The sequence below is a fragment of the Pristiophorus japonicus genome, chromosome 5 (genome assembly GCF_044704955.1).
Source record: "Pristiophorus japonicus isolate sPriJap1 chromosome 5, sPriJap1.hap1, whole genome shotgun sequence".
Taxonomy (NCBI): Eukaryota; Metazoa; Chordata; class Chondrichthyes; family Pristiophoridae; genus Pristiophorus; species Pristiophorus japonicus.
This window is the reverse complement of record NC_091981.1, coordinates 292,110,520-292,135,708: the sequence shown is the minus strand read 5'-3', so window position 1 is coordinate 292,135,708 and position 25,189 is coordinate 292,110,520. Positions and strand designations below refer to the sequence as shown.

At 44.2% G+C, this 25,189-nt stretch overlaps 1 protein-coding gene across 2 annotated transcripts in view; it reads left to right on the top strand.

Annotated features, from left to right (window-relative positions):
* Positions 1 to 25,189, top strand: part of LOC139264029 (uncharacterized) — a 202,853-nt gene that overhangs the window by 123,138 nt on the left and 54,526 nt on the right. The window contains exons 15-16 of one of the 2 annotated variants that reach the window (XM_070880132.1): positions 7,476 to 7,514; positions 8,201 to 8,233. In XM_070880132.1, coding sequence (XP_070736233.1) covers positions 7,476 to 7,514; positions 8,201 to 8,233 — 72 coding nt within the window. Of the gene's footprint in view, positions 1 to 4,280; positions 4,324 to 7,475; positions 7,515 to 8,200; positions 8,234 to 25,189 lie in introns of those variants that run through there. The other variant, XR_011593281.1, reaches the window with a different exon arrangement.

The window sequence follows — 25,189 nt, the reverse complement described above, 5'->3', positions numbered from 1 at the left end:
GATAGAGGATTGGCTAACTAACAGAAAACAAAGAGTCAGGATAAATGGGTAATTTTCCGGTTGGCAAACAGTAACTAGTGGGGTGCCACAGGGATCAATGCTGGTGCCTCAACTGTTTACAATCTATATTAATGACTTGGATGAAGGGTGCATTGTAGCCAAATTTGCTGATGATACAAAGATTGGTGGGAAAGCAAGTTGTGAAGAGGATACAAAGAATTTGCAAAAGCATATTGTTAGGTTAAGTAAGTGGCCAAAATTTGGCAGATGGATTATATTGGGGGAAAATGTGAGTTTATCCACTTTGCTAGGAAGAATAAAAATACAAATTATTACTTAAATGGAGAGACTACAAAATGCAGCGGTACAGAGGGATCTGTGGGTCCTTGTACATGAAACACAAAAAGTTAGAATTAAGGAACAGCAAGTAATTAGGAAGGCAAATTGAATTTTGTTCTTTATTGGAAGGGGGATGGAGTACAAAAGTAGGGAAGTCTTACTACAGTTGTACAGGGTGTTGATGAGACCACACTTGGAGTACTGTATACAGTTTTGGGTCTCCTCATTTAAGAAGGGATATACTTGCATTTGAGGTAGTTCAGAGAGGGTTCACTCGGTTGATTCCTGAGATGAAGGGGTTGTCTTATGAAATAAGGTTGAACAGGTTGGGCCTATACTCATTGGGGTTTAGAAGAATGTGAGGTGGTCTTATTGAAATGTATATGATTCTGAGGGGGCTTGACAGGGTAGTTGCAGAGAGGATGTTGCCCCCCCCATGTGGGAATCTAGAACTAGGGGACACAGTTTCAGAAAAAGGGGTGCCCCATTTAAAACAGAGATGAGGATGAATTTCTTCTCTCAGAGGGTCATGAATCTTTGAAATTCTCTCCCTCAGAAAGCTGTGGAGGCTGGGTCATTGAATATATTTAAAGTGGAGATGGAGAGATTTTTGAACGATAGGGGAGTCAAGCGTTATAGGGAGCGGGCAGGGAAGTGGACTTGAGGCCAAGATCAGATCAGTCATGATCTTATTGAATGGCGCAGCAGTCTCGAGGAACCAAATGGCCTACTCCTGCTCCTATTTCTTATATTCTTAGAAACATAGAAACATAAAAAATAGGTGCAGGAGTGGCCATCTGGCCCTTTGAGCCTGCACCACCATTCAATAAGATCATGGCTGATCATTCCTTCAGTACCCCGTTCCTGCTTTCTCTCCATACCCCTTGATCCCTTTAGCCGCAAGGGCCATATCTAACCCCATCTTGAATATATCCAATGAACTGGCATCAACAACTCTCTGCGGTAGGGAATTACATAGGTTAACAACTCTCTGAGTGAAGAAGTTCCTCCTCATCTCAGTCCTAAATGGCTTACCCCTTATCCTAAGACTATGTCCCCTGGTTCTGGACTTCCCCAACATCGGGAACATTCTTCCTGCATCTAACCTGTCCAGTCCCGTCAGAATTTTATATGTTTCTATGAGATCCCCTCTCATCCTTCTAAACTCCAGTGAATACAGGCCCAGTCGATCCAGTCTCTCCTCATATGTCAGTCCTGCCATCCCGGGAATCAGTCTGGCGAACCTTCGCTGCACTCCCTCAATAGCAAGAACGTCCTTCCCCAGATTAGGAGACCAAAATTGAACACAATATTCCAGGTGGGGCCTCACCAAGAACCTGTACAACTGCAGCAAGACTTCCCAGCTCCTATATTCAAATCCCTTGCTATGAAGGCCAACATACCATTTGCCTTCTTCACCGCCTGCTGTACCTGCATGCCAACCTTCAATGACTGATGAATCATGACACCCGGGTCTCGCTGCACCTCCCCTTTTCCTAATCTGCCGCCATTCAGATAATATTCTGCCTTCGTGTTTTTGCCTCCAAAGTGGATAACCTCACATTTATCCACATTATACTGCATCTGCCATGTATTTGCCCACTCGCCTAACCTGTCCAAATCACCCTGCAGCCTCTTAGCGTCCTCCTCACAGCTCACACCGCCACCCAGTTTAGTGTCATCTGCAAACTTGGAGAAATTACACTCAATTCCATCATCCAAATCATTTATATATATTGTAAAGAGCTGGGGTCCCAGCACTGAGCCCTGCGGCACTCCACTAGTCACTGCCTGCCATTCTGAAAAGGACCCGTTAATCCCGACTCTCTGCTTCCTGTCTGCCAACCAGTTTTCTATCCACGTCAGTACATTACCCCCAATATCATATGCTTTGATTTTACACACCAATCTCTTGTGTGGGACCTTGTCAAAAGCGTTTTGAAAGTCCAAATACACCACATCCACTGGTTCTCCCCTGTCCACTCTACTAGTTACATCCTCAAAAATTCCAGAAGATTTGTCAAGCATGATTTCCCCTTCATAAATCCATACTGACTTGGACCAATCATATCACTGCTTTCCAAATGTGCTGCTATTTCATCCTTAATGATTGATTCCAACATTTTCCCCACTATTGATGTCAGGCTAACTGGTCTATAATTACCCGTTTTCTCTCTCCCTTCTTTTTTAAAAAGTGGTGTTACATTAGCAACCCTCCAGTCCATAGGAACTGATCCAGAGTCGATAGACTGTTGAAAAATTATCACCAATGCATCCACTATTTCTAGGGCCACTTCCTTAAGTACTCTGGGATGTAGACTATCAGGCCCTGGGGATTTATCAGCCTTCAATCCCGTCAAGTTCCCCAACACAATTTCCCGTCGAATAAGGATATCCTTCAGTTCCTCCTTCTCACTAGACTTTCGGGCCCCTAGTACATTCAGAAGGTTATTTGTGTCTTCCTTTGTGAAGATAGAACCAAAGTACTTGTTCAATTGGTCTGCCATTTCTTTGTTCCCCATTATAAATTCACCCGAATCCAACTGCAAGGGATCTATGTTTGTCTTCACTAATCTTTTTCTCTTCACATATCCATGGAAGCTTTTGCAGTCAGTTGTTATGTTTCCGGCAAGCTTTCTCTCGTACTCTATTTTTCCCACTTAATTAAACCCTTTGTCCTCTGCTGTATTCTAAATTTCTCCCAGTCCTCCGGCTTGCTACTTTTTCTGGCTAATTTGTATGCCTCTTCCTTGGATTTAACACTATCCTTAATTTCCTTTGTTAGCCACAGTTGAGCCACCTTCCCCGTTTTATTTTTACTCCAGACAGGGATGTACAATTGTTGAAGTTCGTCCATATGATCTTTAAAGGTTTGCCATTGCCTATCCACCGTCAACGCTTTAAGTATCATTTGCCAGTCTAATCTAGCCAATTCGCGCCTCATACCATCAAAGTTACCTTTCCTTAAGTTCAGGACCCTAGTTTCTGAATTAACTGTGTCACTCTACATCTTAATAAAGAATTCTAACATATTATGGTCACTCTTCCCCTCGGGCCTCGCACAACAAGATTGCTAATTAGTTCCTTCTCATTACACATCACCCAGTCTAGGATGGTCATCTCTCTGGTTGGTTCCTCGACATATTGGTCGAGAAAACCATCCCTAATACACTCCAGGAAATCCTCCTCCACTGCATTGCGACCAGTTAGGTTACCCCAATCAATATGTAGATTGTGTGTATTGAAGGCACCTGATGCAAATCATCAGCATGCCGATGGCATTTTCAATCAAAGATCTTGTGGTCATATGGGGCTCAAATTTCCCCAAGAGTTGCTCTGTTTTTTTTGGAATAAGTAGCTTTTTTTGGAGTAACTTAAAAATCGCAAATTTCCCCATTTAACTTGCTCCAGTGTAAGTCAGTTAGTTAGGTTTTTTCCTAGTTTAGTTTGTTCTCTCCAAAAGGGGGCGTGACAAGCCACTTGCGCCTCTTCTAGCCATAGAAGCAAATTTGGCCAGCTGAAAGTGATTCCAAACTAACTTAGGCCAGTGTATGTGGCCACTTTTGTAGGCACAGAAAAACCTGACCGACATTTAAGAAATCAGCACAAGTAGCCAGAGATAGTGGGGGGCGGGGAGTTGGGGAGGAAGGTGAGTTAGAGGATTCTAAAGCACTAAAGACCTTCACAACATCAGCACATCATTACAACATATTCAGCACAACAGCTGCACAACATCATCAAAAATAAATTTTTAAAAATCAGCTACTGAAAATAGAGCAGAACGCACTGGCTAGCCCTCCCACCAGGGCTAGGGGTGGCAGGCATGCATGACTGTAGGGGTGAGGGATTTTTACTTTTTACAGTTATCCCTAAATGTTGTGCGGTCCTAATGGAGATGTTTCAGTTTTAATGCAAATTATCTTTTATTGGATATTTTACAGTGCACTTCAACGACAACAACAACAACAGCAACACCAGCAAAGAAAGGCTGCACCCATCCCTCAGCCACATCTCGGAGAAAGTGCACTTCCTCATAGGAACGGTGATGGTGGTGGGGGGGGGTTGGGGGCCCGGCTTGGGTGGCTGGTGCGTGGATTGAAGTGGGAGTGGCATTTGAATATCTGGCTTTTGTGTCCTTATTGCAGAAGCTAGCTCCCTCATGGCATCTGCCTTCTTTTGCACACCCTCTGAAATGCCCGCCCTCACTTCCTGTCTCAGTGCTGAGATTTCACCCAACAGTGTCGCTGCCACATCATGCACCCCACTGACGGCCGCCACGAGTGATCTTGTGAGGGCATTGGTCTTCTCACCTCAGGAGAGACTGGTCGGCTTCTCCTTCCCCTCGTCGTGGGTCTGCCTGGTGGCACCCCTCCAGTGTGAGGCGCAAGGTGGGATGGTGGGGGACTGGATGTCCCAAGGTGCATTTCACGACCGCCACTAGGACCCGCGACCTTGGAAGGTGTGAACCCATGGAATATTGCAGAGGAGCTCATGGAGGTTTCTGGCAGTGTGATGCCCTGTACTATGGCCTGATCCATATTGTGGTCAGCATTCTCCCGTGCACACATTTCCATGGATCCCTCCTCCCCCCACCCGCCTTGGTCTGAAGCGCACGCATCTGGATCCTCTGGTAGATCTTCAGGATGTTGAGGACTGTCTTCTTCTGCAAAATACAACAGAACAGTCAAATGGTTAGCAGCACAGGAGGGGGCAGGATGGGTGGCATGAGTAGTCTCATGCGTAGCAGGTCAGTCAGCAGGTTGATTTGAAGGGTGACTCGCCCTCACCCTCGCGTGTGGGTCCAGCTTGTGCAGAGCTGATTCTTTTTCTACCGATGCGACTCAGCAAGGCAGCAACCCTCTGTTCCAGGGGTGACAGTTGGTGCAGATTTGGCGGACCTCCTCCTGTTCTAAGTTTTTTCCTTTTGTTGTGGGCCAATTTCTTCTGCAAAGATGAAAATATTAATTTTCAGACATGGTGAACTTCTGATGGGTGGGACACCTACAGATGGTCACATTTTCCATTGCAATTCAATTTAAAGATGAAGATATTACTTACACTCACTACTTGACCAACGGTCTGCCATTTCTTCTTGCACTGGCTTCCAGATCTTACGATATTGACCCCTGCGGAATATTCTTCTGCAACGAGATTCCATCTTTTTCTCATTTCCTTGGGTGAAACTTTTGACGGACCACTCTTGCTGATATCCAGCTCCAGCCATTTCTCCTCAATGACAGTCACTAGTTTCTCCACTTCCTCATGGAGGAAATTCTTTGTTCGTCTTGCACACTCTTGCGCCATTCGTTTATTGGACTCACACTCAGGTAATGTTCAAAACTCATAGTTCTCACCTTTCTTCCACCTATCCAGCACTCCTTTCCACTCCCTCAGCCACACAAAAATCAATATTTAAACCTTACCTTTATGTATATTCCATTACCAATGATACTGAGGACGCTCTCCCTTTATTGGCCAATTGCCAAGCACGCTGAAACGCCCATTGCGCATGCGCGCATGCTCAAACAGACATGCATCCCCCTGCCGGCACTACACAAGACGCTGGGCCCAAGCCCCGCCCCCCCCGCCGGCTGCGCTGAGCAAGCGCCGCTGAAGCTCTGCCCCCCCCCCCCCCCTCCAACATGCTCTGCAGCACCATGTCGATGGATCCGGACGACGAGGGGGCGGCCAAAGTAGAAGGTAAGTTTTTGGTGCTTTTTTTTGACCCAAAAAGTCAGCGTCTCACCCCTAACTACGCCGCTGTAGGCGGCTGGGAAAATTTGGGCCCATGGTATGCAATGTAGCGCTCTTCAACTTCATTGGTCGGTTTCTGATGGGTGTCATCAGCCAAGCTTGAATTGGGTATCTCTTGTTTCCAAGCAGCGATCCCTTAAGTACTTACAGATCCAAAGACATCAGGGAGCTTGGACAGCGACAGGATGAAAGCATCACAGCAGCTCCCTCGGAATCTTGTGCACATCTGCATAAACATCGTTTTGTGGTTGCACACTAACTGCACAGTGATAAAGTGAAAACCCTTGTGCAGTTGATGTGGGAAGCCAGCCAAAGACGCTAAAGTGAGCATGCACTCATTCTGTCTGGCATCATTGCAGGTGAAATTCACATAATTGCCTGGGCAAACAAGCAGTCACCTGTCTAACGCATTTGTAGCCCTGGAAGCATCCAGAGGGAAAATAGTTGATGACGGTGATCACTTTGACTGCCATTGGTAACGCGTGGCCACCAGCTTCAGCAGAAGGATTAGACCTCCTTCTAGGAGGCTGCAGATATCTGCCACCACCTGAAGCGACAACCTGAGCCTCCTGAAGCACTGCTGTTCCGACATGTCAAGGAAATACAGCCTCTGTCTGAACAACATGCTTCATGGGTAGTGCTACTGCGAGCTGCGCCCCTCTGTTGGTCTGCTCTCTGCAGCTGCAGGTATCTCAACAGCAGGCTGCTGCTGGTGCTGGTCATATTGCTCCTCATCCAAGGTCCAATCTAAGGCAGCCATGGCACCAACCATCCTGATGTAATTCAGAAAACCTCCAAAGTGTAGAAAGTAAACTCTCAGCAGAAGTACTGTGAACAAACACTTTGCCACTAGTAGGTAAAAATGCAACTGTGAATGCTGAGTAATTTATTGCAATGTTTCCATGAGTTTTAATCAGCCCCCTCAATTGCTGTGATGTTCTCACCTTGCTTCCACTGGCAAGTCTCAGGAAGCCCTGGAAACTTGTTGATGCGTCGTTACATTCAAAAATTCAAATTGAACGACTACACTATCTTAATAAGCAACCCGCCTCTCCCGAGGGGGTTGCATGCAAAAAACCTAATGCACTCCAATTAAGCACGGACAAAGGCGACTTGGGGCCATCTTCCTGACGTGCCCACATTTTTGCCACTTTTAATCCTCCCCCCGCCCCGCCACATCCACACCAAATCCCACATGTTCCAACAGGTTAAAATTTCCCTCTGAATGTCTACCAAGGAACAAAGAAGAAATTCCTTTAACAATTTCTATTGATAATAACTACTTGTTCAACACAGTTCTACTTTGATATCAACAGTCAGTGTCTTTCAATATTACTTAATTTGTAATGTTTTAATTACGAATTTCTACTGTTTGTCAACAGAACAATTGCAATGTGAGCAAGAACAACTTGAGGAAATGAGTAAGTCCTAGAATGAGAATTGAATTCGTAGACATTTGAGATTGTGTTAAAAAATATACTGGTTTCATGACAACTCAGTGGTACAAGGCATAGCTGATCTAAAGCACTGAGGAGGAGGTCAAATGCAGAGAATGTCAAAGAAAAATGTGCAGGAGTTTAGTAAAGAGCTGGAATTTTTCCTTTGATGATTTCCAATTAATTCTCCAGGATAAATCAAACTAAGTAATGTCATAATTGCCACAAAAGTGATAGGATCAGATTGGATACTACTTCAGTGAGACTGATTAGTTGGTTATCAATAAAAAAAAGCAGAGATTTTATTACTGAAACTTATTCCTTAATTAGTTCAAAACAATGAGGTACTTTTCCGAGCACATGGCAACGAACCTTAGCAATTTACAGCACAAATAAAAACGGAATCAGGAGCTGCTCAGAATTTTCCATCTATTGATTTGATTCCATTGATTCCAATTGATAGAATGTCGCAGGCAGTGTCACTGTGATTTCTTGATATGGGCTGTCATTAAGCAAGATTCACCACCCTAAACATGTACCTGGAAATCAGCCCCATTAGACAATTGCTTGTATAATACCATTGGGCTTGTGTTTTGAAGATTATATGTAGCATTGATGAGATGTTTTTATCTGCGAGGTTGAAATTGAGCATTACTGCTATTTGTCAACAGGGAGGGAGCAAGCTGAACTGGATTCTTTTGTCGGTAAGTAATGGATTGAAATAAGACTTGATGTCAAAAATATTTAAATTTTGTTTTCAAAATGTAAAAATTTTAACGATGTCCCAGTGGAACCAGCATTGCTGATCTAAACCAGTGTTATCCAATACAAATCATTCACTAGCCACATGGGCTATGGTGACATCATTTTAGTCATATGCATTAGTTTTAATATAAAATGCCTTACACACAATGGGGCAGATTTTCCAGTGATTTGCGTCTCTTTTTTTGCCCTGGAGGGGCAGCAATAGCGGCGGTGAGCGGTTCTGGGCGGGCGGGCGGTCAGCCTCCAGTGCATCGCAGGGAATTTTAGGGCCAGCTTTGCGGTGGCATAGAGCAGTACCGCCCAGAAGAGTTGAGCCGGTGTGCGACACTGGCTCGTTTTTTGAGTCCCGCCTGACCCGTATGCCCCGCAGCACGCCCTGCTGGGACCGCCTATGAAAACGGGCAGTCCAACTTAGACCGGCTGCTGTGAGGTAAGTAATACCGTCCTCAGGGTAAGTGCGATTGCTTTTTCTTTTAAGTCTTTTGCGATTTGTGTTGTGGTGGTGTGGGCTATGTATTGAGGATGTTTTTGGTGTTTTTCGCTCAGGCTTTATTTTCTCCCCAGGTTTCTGTGAGTGCACTCCCGGGCCAGTTGTTTAGCGCGGGATTTTCGCATGCTCAGCCATCCTAGCGCCCTAAGAGAGGTGTACAATGCCTCCCTTAGTGCTCCGCCCCACACTCAGGGCCCAGCTGCCCAATTTTGATGACTGAGTTGCAAACTGTTCCCAGGCACAAATGTTACCACCCCACTGCCATTACAGCCCCACGATTAGCAAAGCCAAAAATCCAGCCCATATATATAGGTAAATGTACTTCCTGTGTATATTTACCGAACAAAGATCCACCACCATTCCATGGAAAACATTGTTGTCTTTCTCTTTCACCAAAGTTAGAATTCTGATTTGAAGTTATCAGTCATAGCACACCTTACTGCAGTTTCTAAGTTTGTGTCTGTCAGTTCATGGTAGCACGGAATTATACAGCATAGAAGAAGGTCAATCAGCCCATCGTGATTATGCCAGCTCTTTGAAGAGCTATTCAATTAGTCCCACTACCCTGCTCTTTCAGCATTGCCCCAAAGGATTTACCTTTTAAAGTATATATTCAAGTTACTATTGAATCTGCTTCCACCACCCTTTCAGTCAGTGCATTCCAGATCATCATAGAATCATAGAATATTACAACACAGAAGGAAGCCATTTGATGCATCGAGTCTGCGTTGGCTCTTGCAAAGAGCAATCTGTTGTGTATGGAGAAAGAGTAAGACTGAACACTGTGAGCTCAAAGTAAAGTGTGACCTTAGTCTTTTATTGCAGGTCTCCATAGTGCCTCTCCAACCTGTGAAGCCTCCTTAAATACCTGTGCTCCCAAGGGATTATTGGATCCCTAGGGATTCCAGGGGATGAGCCCTCTAGTGTCTGTACAGAGGAAATACAAGTCCACATATATAACACAATCCAGTTAGTCCCACTCTCCAACTCTTTCCCCATATCCTGCATGTTTTTATCCCATTCCCTTTTGAAAGCTACTATTAAATACGTGTCTACAACCCTGCAGGCAGTACATTCCAAATTCTAAGCACTCGTTGCACAATAAAGTTTTTCCTTATAGTATCAGAGGAAGAACACAGAAGGATGCCATTCGGCCCATCGTGTCCATGCCAGTCAAAAAAGAGTTACTCAGCCTAATCCCACCAGCCAGCACTAGGTGTGTAGCCGTGTACTGCTCTTTATGTGCACATCCAAGGACCTCATGTTACCAATCATCTTAAATCTGTGCCTTCTCATTATCGACTCTTCAGTCATTGTAAACAATTTATCTTTATTTACTCTATCTAAACCCTTCATGATTTTTATCAAATCTCCTCTCAGCCATCTCTACACTAAGGACATTATCATAGGTGGTCCGTCGAACATAGAAATATAGAAAATAGGTGCAGGAGTAGGCCAATCGGCCCTTCGAGCCTGCACCAGCATTCGATAAGATCATGGCTGATCATTCAACCTCAGTACTCCTTTCCTGCTTTCTCTCCATACCCCTTGATCCCTTTAGCCATAAGGGCCATATCTAACTCTCTCTTGAATATATCCAATGAACTGGCATCAACAACTCTCTGCGGTAGGGAATTCGACAGGTTAACAACTCTCTGAGTGAAGAAGTTTCTCCTCATCTCAGTCCTAAATGGCTTATCCCTTATCCTTAGGCTGTGTCCCCTGGTTCTGGACTTCCCCAACATCGGGAACATTCTTCCAGCATCTTACCTGTCCAGTCCCGTCAGAATTTTATATGTTTCTATGAGATCCCCTTTCATCCTTCTAAACTCCAGTGAATACAGGCCCAGTCGATACAGTCTCTCCTCATATGTCAGTCCTGCCATCCCGGGAATCAGTCTAGTGAACCTTCGTTGCACTCCCTCAATAGCAAGAACATCCTTCCTCAGATTAGGAGACCAAAACTGTACACAATATTCCAGGTGAGGCCTCACCAAGGCCCTGTACAACTGCAGTAAGACCTCCCTGCTCCTATACTCAAATCTCCTAGCTATGAAGGCCAACATACCATTTGCCTTCTTCACCGCCTGCTGTACCTGCATGCCAACTTTCAATGACACCCAGGTCTCGTTGTACCTTGCCTTTTCCTAACCTGCCGCCATTCAGATAGTATTCTGCCTTCAAAGTGGATAACCTCACATTTGCCACCAAAGTGGATAACCTCACATTTATCCACATTATACTGCATCTGCCATGCATTTGCCCACTCACCTAACCTGTCCAAGTCACCCTGCAGCCTCTTAGCATCCTCCTCACACTGCCACCCAGCTTAGTGTCATCAGCAAACTTGAAGATATTACACTCAACTCCTTCATCCAAATCATTAATGTGTATTGTAAAGAGCCGGGGTCCCAGCACTGAGCCCTGCGGCACTCCACTAGTCACTGCCTGCCATTCTGAATAGGACCTGTTTATCCCGACTCACTGCTTCCTCTCTGCTAACCAGTTCTCTATCCACATCAGTAAATTACCCCCAATACCATGTGCTTTGATTTTGCACACCATCTCTTGTGTGGGACCATGTCAAAAGCCTTTTGAAAGTCCAAATACACCACATCCACTGGTTCTCCCTTGTCCACTCTACTAGTTACATCCTCTAATAATTCTAGAAGATTTGTCAAGCATGATTTCCCTTTCATAAATCCATGCTGACTTGGACTGATCCTGTCACTGCTTTCCAATGCGCTGCTATTTCATCTTTAATAATTGATTCCAACATTTTCCCCACGACTGATGTCAGGCTAACTGGTCTATAATTACCCGTTTTCTCTCTCCCTCCTTTTTTAAAAAGTGGTGTTACATTAGCTACCCTCCAGTCCATAGGAACTGATCCAGAGTCGATAGACTGTTGGAAAATGATCACCGATGCATCCACTATTTCTTGGGCCACTTTCTTAAGTACTCTGGGATGCAGACTATCAGGCCCTGGGGATTTATTGGCCTTCAATCCCATCAATTTCCTGAACACAATTTCACGCTTTATAAGGGTTTCCTTCAGTTCCTCCTTCTCACTAGACCTGCGGTCCTCAAGTATTTACTGGTTACTGGTGTCTTCCTTCGTGAAGACAGAACCAAAGTATTTGTTCAATTAGTCTGCCATTTCTTTGTTCCCCATTATAAATTCACCTGAATCTGACTGCAAGGGACCTACGTTTGTCTTCACTAATCTTTTTCTCTTCACATATCTATAGAAGCTTTTGCAGTCAGTTTTTATGTTCCCTGCAAGCTTACTCTCATACTCTATTTTCCCCCTCCTAATTAAACCCTTTGTCCTCCTCTGCTGAATTCTAAATTTCTCCCAGTCCTCAGGATTGCTGCTTTTTCTGGCCAATTTATATGCCTCTTCCTTGGATCGAACACTATCCTTAATTTCCCTTGTTAGCCACGGTTGAGCCACCTTCCCCATTTTATTTTTACTCCAGACAGAGATGTATAATTGTTGAAGTTCATCCATGTGATCTTTAAATGTTTGCCATTGCCTATTCACCATCAACCCTTTAAGTATCATTCGCCAGTCTATTCTAGCCAATTCACATCTCATACCATCTCATACCTTTCCTTAAGTTCAGGACCTGGGAGCGTAGAACACCAGACTGCCTCAATTTGTAAAAAACTGTGTTACTATCTCAGAGAGGGGTGTTTTCATGTCTGTACTTTTGGGATCATTAGCCAATAGATGGTATCACAGTTGAAGGCCATTGGGCTGCACCTACGTATGTGCAGCCCAAGTATAAAAGGCCAGCTATTTTGTATATTAGTCCCTTTGGGCCTTAATAAAGCAGAGCCAAGGTCATACCTCTTGGAGTTAAACAGTACTCATTCTATCAGTTATTGCATACATAACATTTTGCGACAAGGCAACAAGAATCTTTGCATGCAAAAATGAGCACAATTGGATTGTTGGAGCAATTTGTGGAAGGAGAAGATTGGGCAGACTTTGTGAGCCGTTTGAGCCAGTTCTTCGTGGTCAACAAAATGGAGGAGGTCGGCGACGCAGATCGCCGGGCGGTGGTCCAAAAATTTATGGTCTGATAAAGAATCTACTCCTGCCTGTAATTCCAACAGAGAAGACGTAAGAAGAATTATGTACACTGGCACAGGACCACCTTAAGCCAAACGAAGGCATCATCATCTCGAGATACAGACTTTACACACATGTTCGGTCAGAGGGCCAGAATGCGACGGAATTTGTTGCCAACCTGAGATGTCTAGTGGGACCGTGTAAGTTCAGGGCTGTGTTAGCAGACATGCTGCAGGACTTCTTTGTAATCGGCATCAACCACGAGGTGATCCTGCATAAACTACTGGCGGTGGAGATGTTGGACTTGGCATGCATGACGACGGATAGAAGTCTAAAGCAGATATCAGTGAAAAATTGAAACTCGGCAAGTACTATAAATATGATTGATTCGGCGTTCGGCAGAGCGGCACGTGGCAGGGCCTACCCGACTGCGTATGCGAAACCTGTGGCTGCCCAAAGTCCATCAGTGGGAATGCAGCCGATTTCTCCATGTTGGCATTGTGGGGTACCGACACCAGCAGAGCCAATTTAAACAATAGAGTTGCAAAGGCTGTCTGAGAGTGGGACATCTCCAGCTCAAGTGTCCACAGATGAGCAAGCGTGCTGCGACACATCATGTGGAGGATGATGGTCAGACTAGCGCGGATCCGGATACGCAATCCGAGATACCAGAGGATGAAGTGTATGGACTGTGCTCGTTCCTAACCAAGAGCAAGCCGATAATGATCAACGTGAAATTTAATGGGGTGCCAGTATCGATGGAACTGGACACGGGGGCGAGTCAATCGATAATGAGCCAGAGAGCATTCGACAAGCTGTGGGATACTAAGGCTGCGAGGCCCAGGCTGAGTCCAGTCAATGTCAAGTTGCGCACGTACACCAAAGAACTCATAACGGTGATTGGCAGTGGCACAATTAAAGTGTCGTATGACGGTGCAGTACCCTCATCTGAGGAAGGAGGTTCTTGCAATTCCTAATCTGAGGAAGGACGTTCTTGCTATTCTTAATCTGAGGAGAGACGTTCTTGCTATTCCTAATCTGAGGAAGGACGGTCTTGCTATTGAGGGAGTGCAGCAGACTGAATCCCGGGATGGCAGGACTGACATATGAGGAGAGACTGGATCGACTGGGCCTGTATTCACTGGAGTTTAGAAGAATGAGAGGGGATCTCATAGAAACATATAAAATTTTGATGGGACTGGACAGGTTAGATGCAGGAAGAAAGTTCCCAATGTTGGGGAAGTCCAGAACCAGGAGTTACAGTCTAAGGATAAGGGGTAAGCCATTTAGGACTGAGATGAGGAGAAACTTCTTCACTCAGAGAGTTGTGAACCTGTGGAATTCTCTACCACAGAGAGCTGTTGATGCCAGTTCGTTAGATATATTCAAGAGGGAGTTAGTTATGGCCCTTATGGCTAAAGGGATCAAGGGGTATGGAGAGAAATCAGGAAAGGGGTATTGAGATGAATGATCAGCCATGATCTTATTGAAGGGCTGAATGGCCTACTCCTGCACCTATTTTCTATGTTCTATGTTTCTACGAGATACTGCTATGGATTGTCCCAGGCAATGGTCCAACGCTGTTCAGCAGGAACTGGCTTGAAAAAGTCAGATGCGATTGGAACGACATCAAGGCGTTGTTGTCGGAGAAAGATACATGTGCCCAAGTACTGAGCATGTTTCCCTCGCTGTTCGAACCAGGCATCGGCAACTTCACTGGAGCCAAGGTGCAGATCTACGTGGACTCAGATGCAAGACCCAAGTCCATCATAAAGCTCGGGTAGTTCCGTATATGATGAGGGAGAAAGTCAAAATCGAACTGGATATCCTCCAGCGTGAAGGGATCATATCACTGGTCGAATTTAATGAATGGGCCAGCCCCATTGTTCCTGTACTGAAAAGTGATGGCACAGTCAAAATCTGTGGAGAGTACAAGGCTACGATCAACAGGGTTTCAAAACAGGATCAGTACCCCTTACCGAAGGCTGATGACTTATTTGCAACGCTAGCCGGAGGGAAGTCGTTCACCAAACTGGACTTGACGTCGGCCTATATGACACAGCAGCTGGTCGAGATGTTGAAGAGACTTACTTGGATTTAACACTATCATTAATTTCCCTTGTTAGCCACGATTGAGCTACCTTCCCCGTTTTATTTTTACACCAGACAAGGATGTACAATTGTTGAAGTTCATCCATGTGATCATTAAATATTTGCCATTGCCTATCCACCGTCAACCCTTTAAGTATCATTTGCCGGTCAATTCTAACCAATTCACACCTCATACCATCGAAGTTACCTTTCCTTAAGTTCAGGATCCAAGTTTCTGAATTAGCTATTTCACTCTCCATCTTAATAAAAGATTCTACCATATTATGGTCACTCTTCCCCAAGGGGCCTCGCACAACAAGATTGCTAATTAGTCCTTTCTAATTACACATCACCCAGTCTAGGATGGTCAGCTCTCTAGTTGGTTCCTCGACATATTGGTCCAGAAAACCATCCCTAATACACTCCAGGAAATCCTCCTCCACCGCATAGCTACCAGTTTGGTTAGCCCAATCAATATGTAGATTAAAGTCACCCATGATAACTGCTGTACCCTTAGTGCACGCATCCCTTATTTCTTGTTTGATGCTGTCCCCAACCTCACTACTACTGTTTGGTGGTCTGTACACAACTCCCACTAGCGTTTTCTGCGCCTTAGTATTCCGCAGCTCCACCCCTATCGATTCCACATCATCCAGGCTAATGTCCTTCCTTACTATTGCATTAATTTCCTCTTTAACCAGCAATGCCACCCCACCTCCTTTTCCTTTCTGTCTATCCTTCCTGAATATTGAATACCCCTGGATGTTGAGTTCCCAGCCTTGGTCACCCTGGAGCCATGTCTCCGTGATGCCAATTACATCATAACCATTAACTGCTATCTGCGCAGTTAATTTGTCCACCTTATTCCGAATACTCCTCGCATTGAGGCACAGAGCCTTCAGGCTTGTCTTTCTAACACACTTTGGCCCATTCGAATTTTGCTGTAATGTGGCCCTTTTTGCCTTTTGCCTTAGGTTTCTCTGCCCTCCACTTTTACTTTTCTTCTTTCTATCTTTTGCTTCTGCCCCCATTCTACTTCCCTCTGTCTCCCTGCATAGGTTCCCAAACCATATTAGTTTAACTCCTCTCCAACAGCAGTAGCAAACACTCCCCCTAGGACATTGGTTCCGGTCCTGCCCAGGTGCAGACCGTCCGATTTGTACTGGTCCCACCTCCCCCAGAACCGGTTCCAATGTTCCCAGGAATTTGAATTCCTCCCTTCTGCACCACTCCTCAAGCCACATATTCATCTGAGCTATCCTGCGATTCCTACTCTGACTAGCACATGGCACTGGTAGCAATCCTGAGATTACTACTTTTGAGGTCCTGCTTTTTAATTTAGCTCCTAGCTCCTGCACCTATTTTCTATGTTTCTATGTTTCTATTTTTCTATGTTTCTATGTTTCTATGTCTCGGAGCGGGTGCAGGACATTTTGAAAAGGGAGGGTGAACAGCCAGTTGTCGTGGTGCATGTAGGTACCAACGATATAGGTAAGAAACGGGATGAGGTCCCATGAGACAAATTTAGGGAGCTAGGAGTTAAATTAAAAAGTAGGACCTCAAAAGTAGTAATCTCAGGGTTGTGACCAGTGCCACGTGCTAGTCAGAGTAGGAATCGCAGGATAGCTCAGATGAATACGTGGCTTGAGCAGTGATGCAGAAGGGAGGGATTCAAATTCCTGGGGCATTGGAACCGGTTCTGGGGGAGGTGGGATCAGTACAAACCGGACGGTCTGCACCTGGGCAGGGTTGGAACCAATGTTCGAGGGGGAGTGTTTGCTCGTGCTGTTGGGGAGGAGTTAAACTAATATGGCAGGGTGATGGGAACCTATGCAGGGAGACAGAGGGAAATAAAATGGAGTCAGAAGCAAAAGATAGAAAGGAAAATAGTAAAAGTGGAGGGCAGAGAACCCAAAGCAATAAACAAAGAGGGCCACATTACAGCAAAGTTCTAAAGTGGCAAAGTGTGTTAAAAAGTTAAGCCTGAAGGCTCTGTGCCTCAATGCGCGGAGTATTCGGAACAAGGTGGCCGAATTAACTGCGCAGATAGCAGTTAACGGGTATGATGTAATTGGCATCACGGAGACATGGCTCCAGGGTGACCAAGGCTGGGAACTCAAAATCCAAGGGTATTCAGCATTTAGGAAGGATAGACAGAAAAGAAAAGGAGGCAGTGTGGCGTTGCTGGTTAAAGGGGAAATTAATGCAATAGTAAGCAGGGACATTAGCCTGGATGATGTGGAATCTGTATGGGTGGTGCTGCGGAATCCCAAAGGGCAGAAAACGCTAGTGGGAGTTGTGTCCAGACCACCAAACAGTAGCAGTGAGGTTGGGGACAGCATCAAACAAGAAATAAGGGATGTGTGCAATAAAGGTACAGCAGTTATCATGGGCGACTTTAATCTACATATTGATTGGGCTAACTAAACTGGTAGCAATGCGGTGGAGGAGGATTTCCGGAGTGTATTAGGGATGGTTTTCTTGACCAATATATCGAGGAACCAACTAGAGAGCTGGCCATCCTAGACTGGTTGATGTGTAATGAGAAGGGACTAATTAACAATCTTGTTGTGCGAGGCCCCTTTGGGAAGAGTGACCATAATATGGTAGAATGCTTTATTAAGATGGAGAGTGACACAGTTAATTCGGAAACTAGGGTCCTGAACTTAAGGAAAGGTAACTTCGATGGTATGAGGTGTGAATTGGCTAGAATAGACTGGCAAAGGATACTTAAAGGGTTGACGGTGGATAAGCAATGGCAAACATTTAAAGATCACATGGATGAACTTCAGCAATTGTACATCCCTGTCTGCAGTAAAAATAAAATGGGGAAGGTGGCTCAACCATGGCTAACAAGGGAAATTAAGGATAGTGGTAAAGCCAAGGAAGAGGCATACAATTTGGCTAGAAAAAGCAGCAAACCTGAGGACTGGGAGAAATTTAGAAATCAACAGAGGAAGACTAAGGGTTTAATTAAGAGGGGGAAAATAGAGTACAAGAGGAAGCTTGCAGGGAACATAAAAACTGACTGCAAAAGCTTCTATAAATATGTCAAGAGAATAAGATTAGTGTAGGTCCCTTGCAGTCAGATTCAGGTGAATTTATAATGAGGAACAAAGAAATGGCAGACCAATTGAACAAATACTTTGGTTCTGTCTTCACGAAGGAAGACACAAATAACCTTCCGATTGTACTTTGGGACAGTAGGTCTAGTGAGAAGAAGGAACTGAAGGATATCCTTATTAGGCGGGAAATTGTGTTAGGGAAATTGATGGGATTGAAGACCGATAAATCCCTGGGGCCTGATAGTCTGCATCCCAGAGTACTTAAGGAAGTGGCCCTAGAAATAGTGGATGCATTGGTGATCATTTTCCAACAGGCTATCGACTCTGGATCAATTCCTATGGACTGGAGGGTAGCTAATGTAACACCACTTTTATAAAAAAATGGAGGGAGAGAGAAAACGGGTAATTATAGACCAGTTAGCCTGACATCCGTAGTGGGGAAAATGTTGGAATCAATCATTAAGGATGAAATAGCAGTGCATTTGGAAAGCAGTGACAGGATCGGACCAAGTCAGCATGGATTTATGAAAGGGAAATCATGCTTGACGAATCTTCTGGAATTTTTTGAGGATGTAACTAGCAGAGTGGACAAGGGAGAACCAGTGGATGTGGTGTATTTGGACTTTCAAAAGGCTTTTGACAAGGTCTCGCACAAGAAATTGGTGTGCAAAATCAAAGCGCATGATATTGGGGGTAATGTACTGACATGGATAGAGAACTGGTTGGCAGACAGGAAGCAGAGAGTCGGGATAAATGGGTCCTTTTCAGAATGGCAGGCAGTGACTAGTGGAGTGCCGCAGGGCTCAGTGCTGGGACCCCAGCTCTTTACAGTATACATTAACGATTTAGATGAAGGAATTGAGTGTAATATCTCCAAGTTTGCAGATGACACTAAGCTGGGTGACGGTGTGTGCTGTGAGGAGGACGCTAAGAGGCTGCAGGGTGACTTGGACAGATTAGGTGAGTGGGCAAATGCATAGCAGATACAGTATAATGTGGATGAATGTGAGGTTATCCATTTTGGGGGCAAAAACACAAAGGCAGAATATTATCTGGATGGCGGCAGATTAGGAAAAAGGGAGGTGCAACGAGACCTGGGTGTCATGGTTCATCAGTCACTGAAACTGGGCATGCAGGTACAGCAGGCGGTGAAGAAGGCAAATGGTATGTTGGCCTTCATAGCTAGGGGATTTGAGTATAAGAGCAGGGAGGTCTTACTGCAGTTGTACAGTTGGTCTCCTAATCTGAGGAAGGACGTTCTTGCTACTGAGGGAGTGCAGCGAAGGTTCACCAGACTGATTCCAGGGATGGCTGGACTCTCATATGAGGATCAACTAGGCCTTTATTCACTGGAGTTTAGAAGGATGAGAGGGGATCTCATAGAAACCTATAAGATTCTGAACGGACTGGACAGGTTAGATGCGGGAAGAATGTTCCCGATGTTGGGGAAGTCTAGAACCAGGGGACATAGTCTTAGGATAAGGGGTAGGCAATTTCGGACTGAGATGAGGAGAAACTTCTTCACTTAGAAAGTTGTTAACCTATGGAATTCCCTACTGCAGAGAGTTGTTGATGCCAGTTCATTGGATATATTCAAGAGGGAGTTAGATATGGCTCTTACGGCTAAGGGGATCAAGTGGTATGGAGAGAAAGCAGGAAAGCGGTACTGAGGGAATGATCAGCCATGATCTTATTGAATGGCGGTGCAGGCTCGAGGGGCCGAATGGCCTACTCCTGCACCTATTTTCTATGTTTCTATGTTTCTATGTTTCTATCTGCCTTCTCATTATTGACCCTTCAGTCATTGGAAACAATTTATCTTTATTTACTTTATCCAAACCCTTCATGATTTTTAGCACGTCTATCTAACCTCCGCTCAGCCATCTCTGCACTAAGGTCATTATCATAGGCAGTCTCTCGAACAAGGATGATTTGCTTCAATGTGGGTTCACCTATGTTTCAATGAAGGACCCGATATTCCAGTCCTGAACTTCAATTGAAGGGTGGAAGATGCCTGTGCGTGCATTTTTTTAACGTGTGATGACCGTTGCACGTCAGCCACCACACGGGCTTGACAGAGCTCGGTCTTTATCCAGTGGCAAGGGTTAACCAGGACGATTGGAGACCTGCTTTGCTGCACGGACCTAGTGCGCACACATATTGCAGTGTGGGCTGGCCCGTTCCAACTAAGGTCAACAGCCCAGCTTCTCCAGTCTATCCTTGTAACTGTAATCCCTCATCCCTGGAACCATTTTAGTAAATCTCTTCTGTACTCTCTCCAAAGCCTTCGCATCCTTCCTAAAGTGTGGTGTCTAGAATTGGATATAATACTCCTGCTGTTTTATAAAGGTTTAGCATAATTTCCTGGCTTTTGTACTCTATGCTTCTATTTATCAAGCCCAAGACCCCATATGTTTTATTCATTGCCTTATTAATCTGTCCTGCCACCTTCAAGGATTTGTGTACAAGCATCCCCAGGTCTCCCTGTTCTTGCACCCCCTTTAAACTTGTACCATTCAGCATACATTGTTTCTCTTCATTCTTACTACCAAAATATATCACCTCACACTTTTCTGTGTTGAATTTCATCTGCTATGTGTCCACTCATTTCACCAGCCTATCAATGTCCTCTTGAAGTCTATTACTATCTTCCTCACTGTTTAGTACACTTCCATGTTTCATGTTATCTGCAAATTTTGAAATTGTGCCCTTTACCCCCAAGTCCAAGTCATTAATGTATATCAAAAACAACAGTAGTCCTAAATACTGAACCATGGGGAATTCCACTGTATACCTCCCTCCAGTCTGAAAAACAGCCATTCACCACAGCTCTCTGTTTTCAATCCCTTGGCCAATTTTGTATCCATGCTGCTACTGCCCTTTTTATCCCATGCACTTCAATTTTGTAAACAAGCCTAATGCGTGGTATTTTATCAAACGCCTTTTGAAAGTCTATATACACAACATCAACTGTGATGCCCTCATCCACCCTCTCTGTTACCTCATCAAAGAACTCAATCAAATTAGTCAAATGCGATTTTCCCTTAAAAAATCTGTGCTAACTCTCCTTTATTAGTTCATGTTGTCCAAGTGGCTGTTAACTTTCTCCCACATTATTGTTTCTAAATGCTTCCTCACCAGCGACATTCAATTGACTGACCTGTAAGTGCCATGTTTATCTTTCTTCTCTTTTTTGAACAAGGGTGTAACATTTAAAATCCTCCAGTCTTTTGGCAAGACCTCTGTATCTAAGGAAGATTGGAAGGCTATGGTAAGCACCTCCACGATTTCTACCCTGGCTTCCCTCAGCAATCTAGGATGCCTCCCATCCAGACTGGGTGACTTATCCACTTTATAGCGTAACAATTCTTCAACAATTTCTCCTCATCTTCCCCTGGCTTTTTTGGAAAATTACTTAAATCGATCCTCTTGTTACTGCACCCTCCGCCCCCGCACCTCCTGCCAGTGGAAACAGTATCCACAAAACTACTGTTATCAAAACCACTCATAATTTTAAACATCTCTTTTAAATCTCCCCTTAACCTTCTCCGCTCTAAGAAGAGCCGTTTGTCTAGTCTCTCCACATAACTGAAGTCCCTCATCTCTGGTAACATTTTATGGTTAATCTCCTCTGCACCTACTCCAAAGGCTTTGACAATCTTCCTTAAGTGTGATGCTCAGAATCGGACACAATGCTCCAGATGAGGCCTAAGCAGTGATTTATAAAGGTTTACCTTAACTTCCTTGCTTTTGTACCTCATGGCTCTATTTATAAAACCTAGGATTCCATATGCTTTTCAACTTGTCCTACCACATTCAAAGATGTATGTATGTTACCCTCAGGTCTCTCTGTTCCCTTTAAAATTGTACCATTTAATTAATATTGCCTCTTTTCATTTTTCCTGCATTACTTCACACTTTTCTGCATTAAAGTTCATCTGTCATGTGTCGACCAGTTTCACCGGTAAGTCTATGTCCTCTGGAAGTATGCTACTATCCTTCTCATTATTCACTACATTTTCAAGTTTAATTCATCCAGCTCTACAACCCTCCGAGATTCCCCATCTAAACCTCTCTGCCCTTCTACCTCCCTTTCCTCCTTCAAGACGCACTTTAAAACATACCTCTTTGACCAAGCTTTTGGTCTCTTGCCCTAATTTGTACATATGTGTCAAAATTCTTTTCTCATAATACTCCTGTTAAGCACTGTGGGATGTTTCACTACGTTAAAGGTGCATATAAATATAAATATAAATATAACTACAAGTTATTCTGCCCTCTTGCACATCCACGATTTTCATTGCTCTACTATTCAGTTTATTTGACACTAAGTTCTGTAATTCCCTCCCTTAACCTCTCCAATATTCTCTCCTCCCTTAAGACACTTCTTAAAACATACCACTTTCACCAAGCCTTTGGTCACCTGACTACTATCTCCTTATTTGGCTCAGAGTCAAATTTTATTTGAGACTGCTCCTGTGAAGCACCTTGAGAAGTTTCACGACAATATGTAAATGAAAGTTGTTGTTGCTGTTAGTACGTCAGCCATGCCCTCTGCCTCCATAGGAAGATTTCCTTTTTTATTATTAATAATAGTACAGCTACAACATCCGAAATCCGCAATCGTTGGGACTGACTCCATTCCTGTTTTAGGGTATTTCCAGACTTCAGACAAGAAAATCAACAGTCTGAAATCCGGAATCCTTGACCGAAGCCGTGCCGGGTTTTGAGCGGCGAGGTCCGAAATCCGGTAAAACCCGAAACCCGGCACAGATTCGGTCGAGGATTCCGGATTTCAGACTTGGTTTTCTTGTCCAAAATCTGGAATCCTCGACCAATTCGTGCCGGATGTCGGGTTTCCTCAAAAATGTCCGTTTTCGGACAATAATTCCGGATTCCAGACGACTCCATCAGCTATGCACAAAATGTCCGGTTTTTGTACAATTCTGGTTTTCAGAGTTCTGGATTCGGGACGTTGCACCTGCAATAACTTTTATTTATATAGCGCCTTTAACGTAGTAAAACATCCCAAGGGGCTTCACAACAGTGTTACAAGACAAAACAGATAAACTTGACACCAAGCCACAAAAGAAGAAATGAAGGCAGATGACCAAAAGCTTGTTTAAAGAGATAGTTTTTAAGGATCGTCTTAAATGAAAAGAGGAACAGAGGTGGAAAGGTCCAGAGCTTAGGGTCCAAACAGCTGAAGGCACGGCTACCGATGGTTGAGCAGTTATAATCAGGGATGTTCAAGAGTCCAGAATTTGAGGAGCGCAGACATCTTGTGGGATTGTGAGGCTGTAAAAGATTACAGAGATAGGGAGGGGCAAGGCCATGGAGTGATTTGTAAACAAGGATGACAATTTTGAAATCGAGGCGTTGTTTAACCGGGAGCCAATGTAGGTCAGAAAGCACAGGGCTGATGGGTGATCGTGACTTGGTCAGAGTTAGTACACGGGCTGCTGGGTTTTGGATGACCTCAAGTTTATGTAGTGTAGAATCTGGGAGGCAGCTAGGAGTGAGTTGGAGTAGCCAAGCCTTGAGATAACAAAGGTGTGAATGAGGGTTAGAGCAGCAGAAGAGCTGAGGCAGGGGCAGAGGCGGGCATGTTACAAAGGTGGAAAAAAGCGGTTTTAGTTATGCCGCGGAGATGCGGAATCTTATTTCAGGGTCAAAAATGATTTTGTAGTAAAGAATCCAGGAATGGGTGACCATAACATGGTTGAATTTCAAATTCAGTTGGAGGTTGAGAAAGTTGGTTCTCAAACCAGTGTCCTAAGCTTAAATAAAGGAGACTACAAAGGTATGAGGGCAGAGTTGGCTGAAGTGGACTGGGTAAATATGGAATGATTAATGAGCAGTGACAGACATTTAAGGAGATATTTCATAACTCACAACAAAAATATATCCCAATGAGAAGGAAAGACTGTAAGAGAAGGGATAACCATCTGTGGCTAGCTAAGGAAATAAAGGATGGTATCAAATTGAAAACAAGGGCATACAAAGTGGCCAAGACAAGTGGGAGGCCAGAGGATTGGGAAACTTTTAAAAACCAGGAAAGAACAACTAAAAACATAATAAAGAGAGGGAAGATAGATTATAAACATAAACAAGCACGAAATATAAAAACAGATAGTAAGAGTTTCTACAGGTACGTAAAATGGAAGAGTGACTCAAGTAAATGTTGGTCCCCTAGAGGATGAGACTGAAGAATTAAAAATAGGGAACAGAGAAATGGCAGAGACTGAACAAATATTTTGTATCAGTCTTCAGGGTAGAAGACACGAAAAACATCCCAAAAGTGGAAAATCAAGGGGCTTTAGGGAGGGAGGAATTTAATATAATTGCTATCACTAATGAAGTAGTACTCGGTAAAATAATGGGACTAAAGGCCGGCAAGTCCCCTGGACCTGATGGTTTGCAATCTAGAGTCTGAAAAAAGAAGTGGCTGCAGAGATAGTGGATGTATTGGTTGTAATCTACCAAAATTCCCTGGATTCTGGGACAATCCCAGCGGATTGCAAAACCGCAAATGTAACGTCCCTATTTAAAAAATGAAGCAGACAAAAAGCAAGAAACTGGGAACCAGTTAGCCTAACATCTGTCGTTGGGAAAATAATGGAGTCCATTATTGAGGAAGCAGTAACGGGACATTTGGAAAAGCATAATTCAATCAAGCAGCGTCAGCATGGTTTTATGAAAGGGAAATCATGATTGACAAATTTGCTGCCGTTCTTTGAGGATATAATGAGTAGGGTGGATAATGAGGAATTAATAACCAATGAATATGGTGCATTTAGATTTCAAGAAAGCATTCGATAAGGTGCCACATAAAAGGTTACTGCACAAGATAAAAGTTCACGGGGTTGGGGGTAATATATTAGCATAGATAGAGGATTGGCTAACTAACAGAAAACAGAGTCGGGATAAATGGTTATGTCATGTCTGTAACCTTCACATAACTGTAACCTTTATGTAACAACACTGTACACTGTATGCACCTGAGAAATGCACACCTTGACCACAGGGTGTGAACTTGTGGGAGACACTCCTCACCTGGTCATCCAGGTATATAAAGGGAGGTCCCACGCAGGGTCAGCACTTCTTGGTCCTGGGAATAGATGTTAACATATATGATGTGATTGGGATTACGGAGGCTCCAGGATGA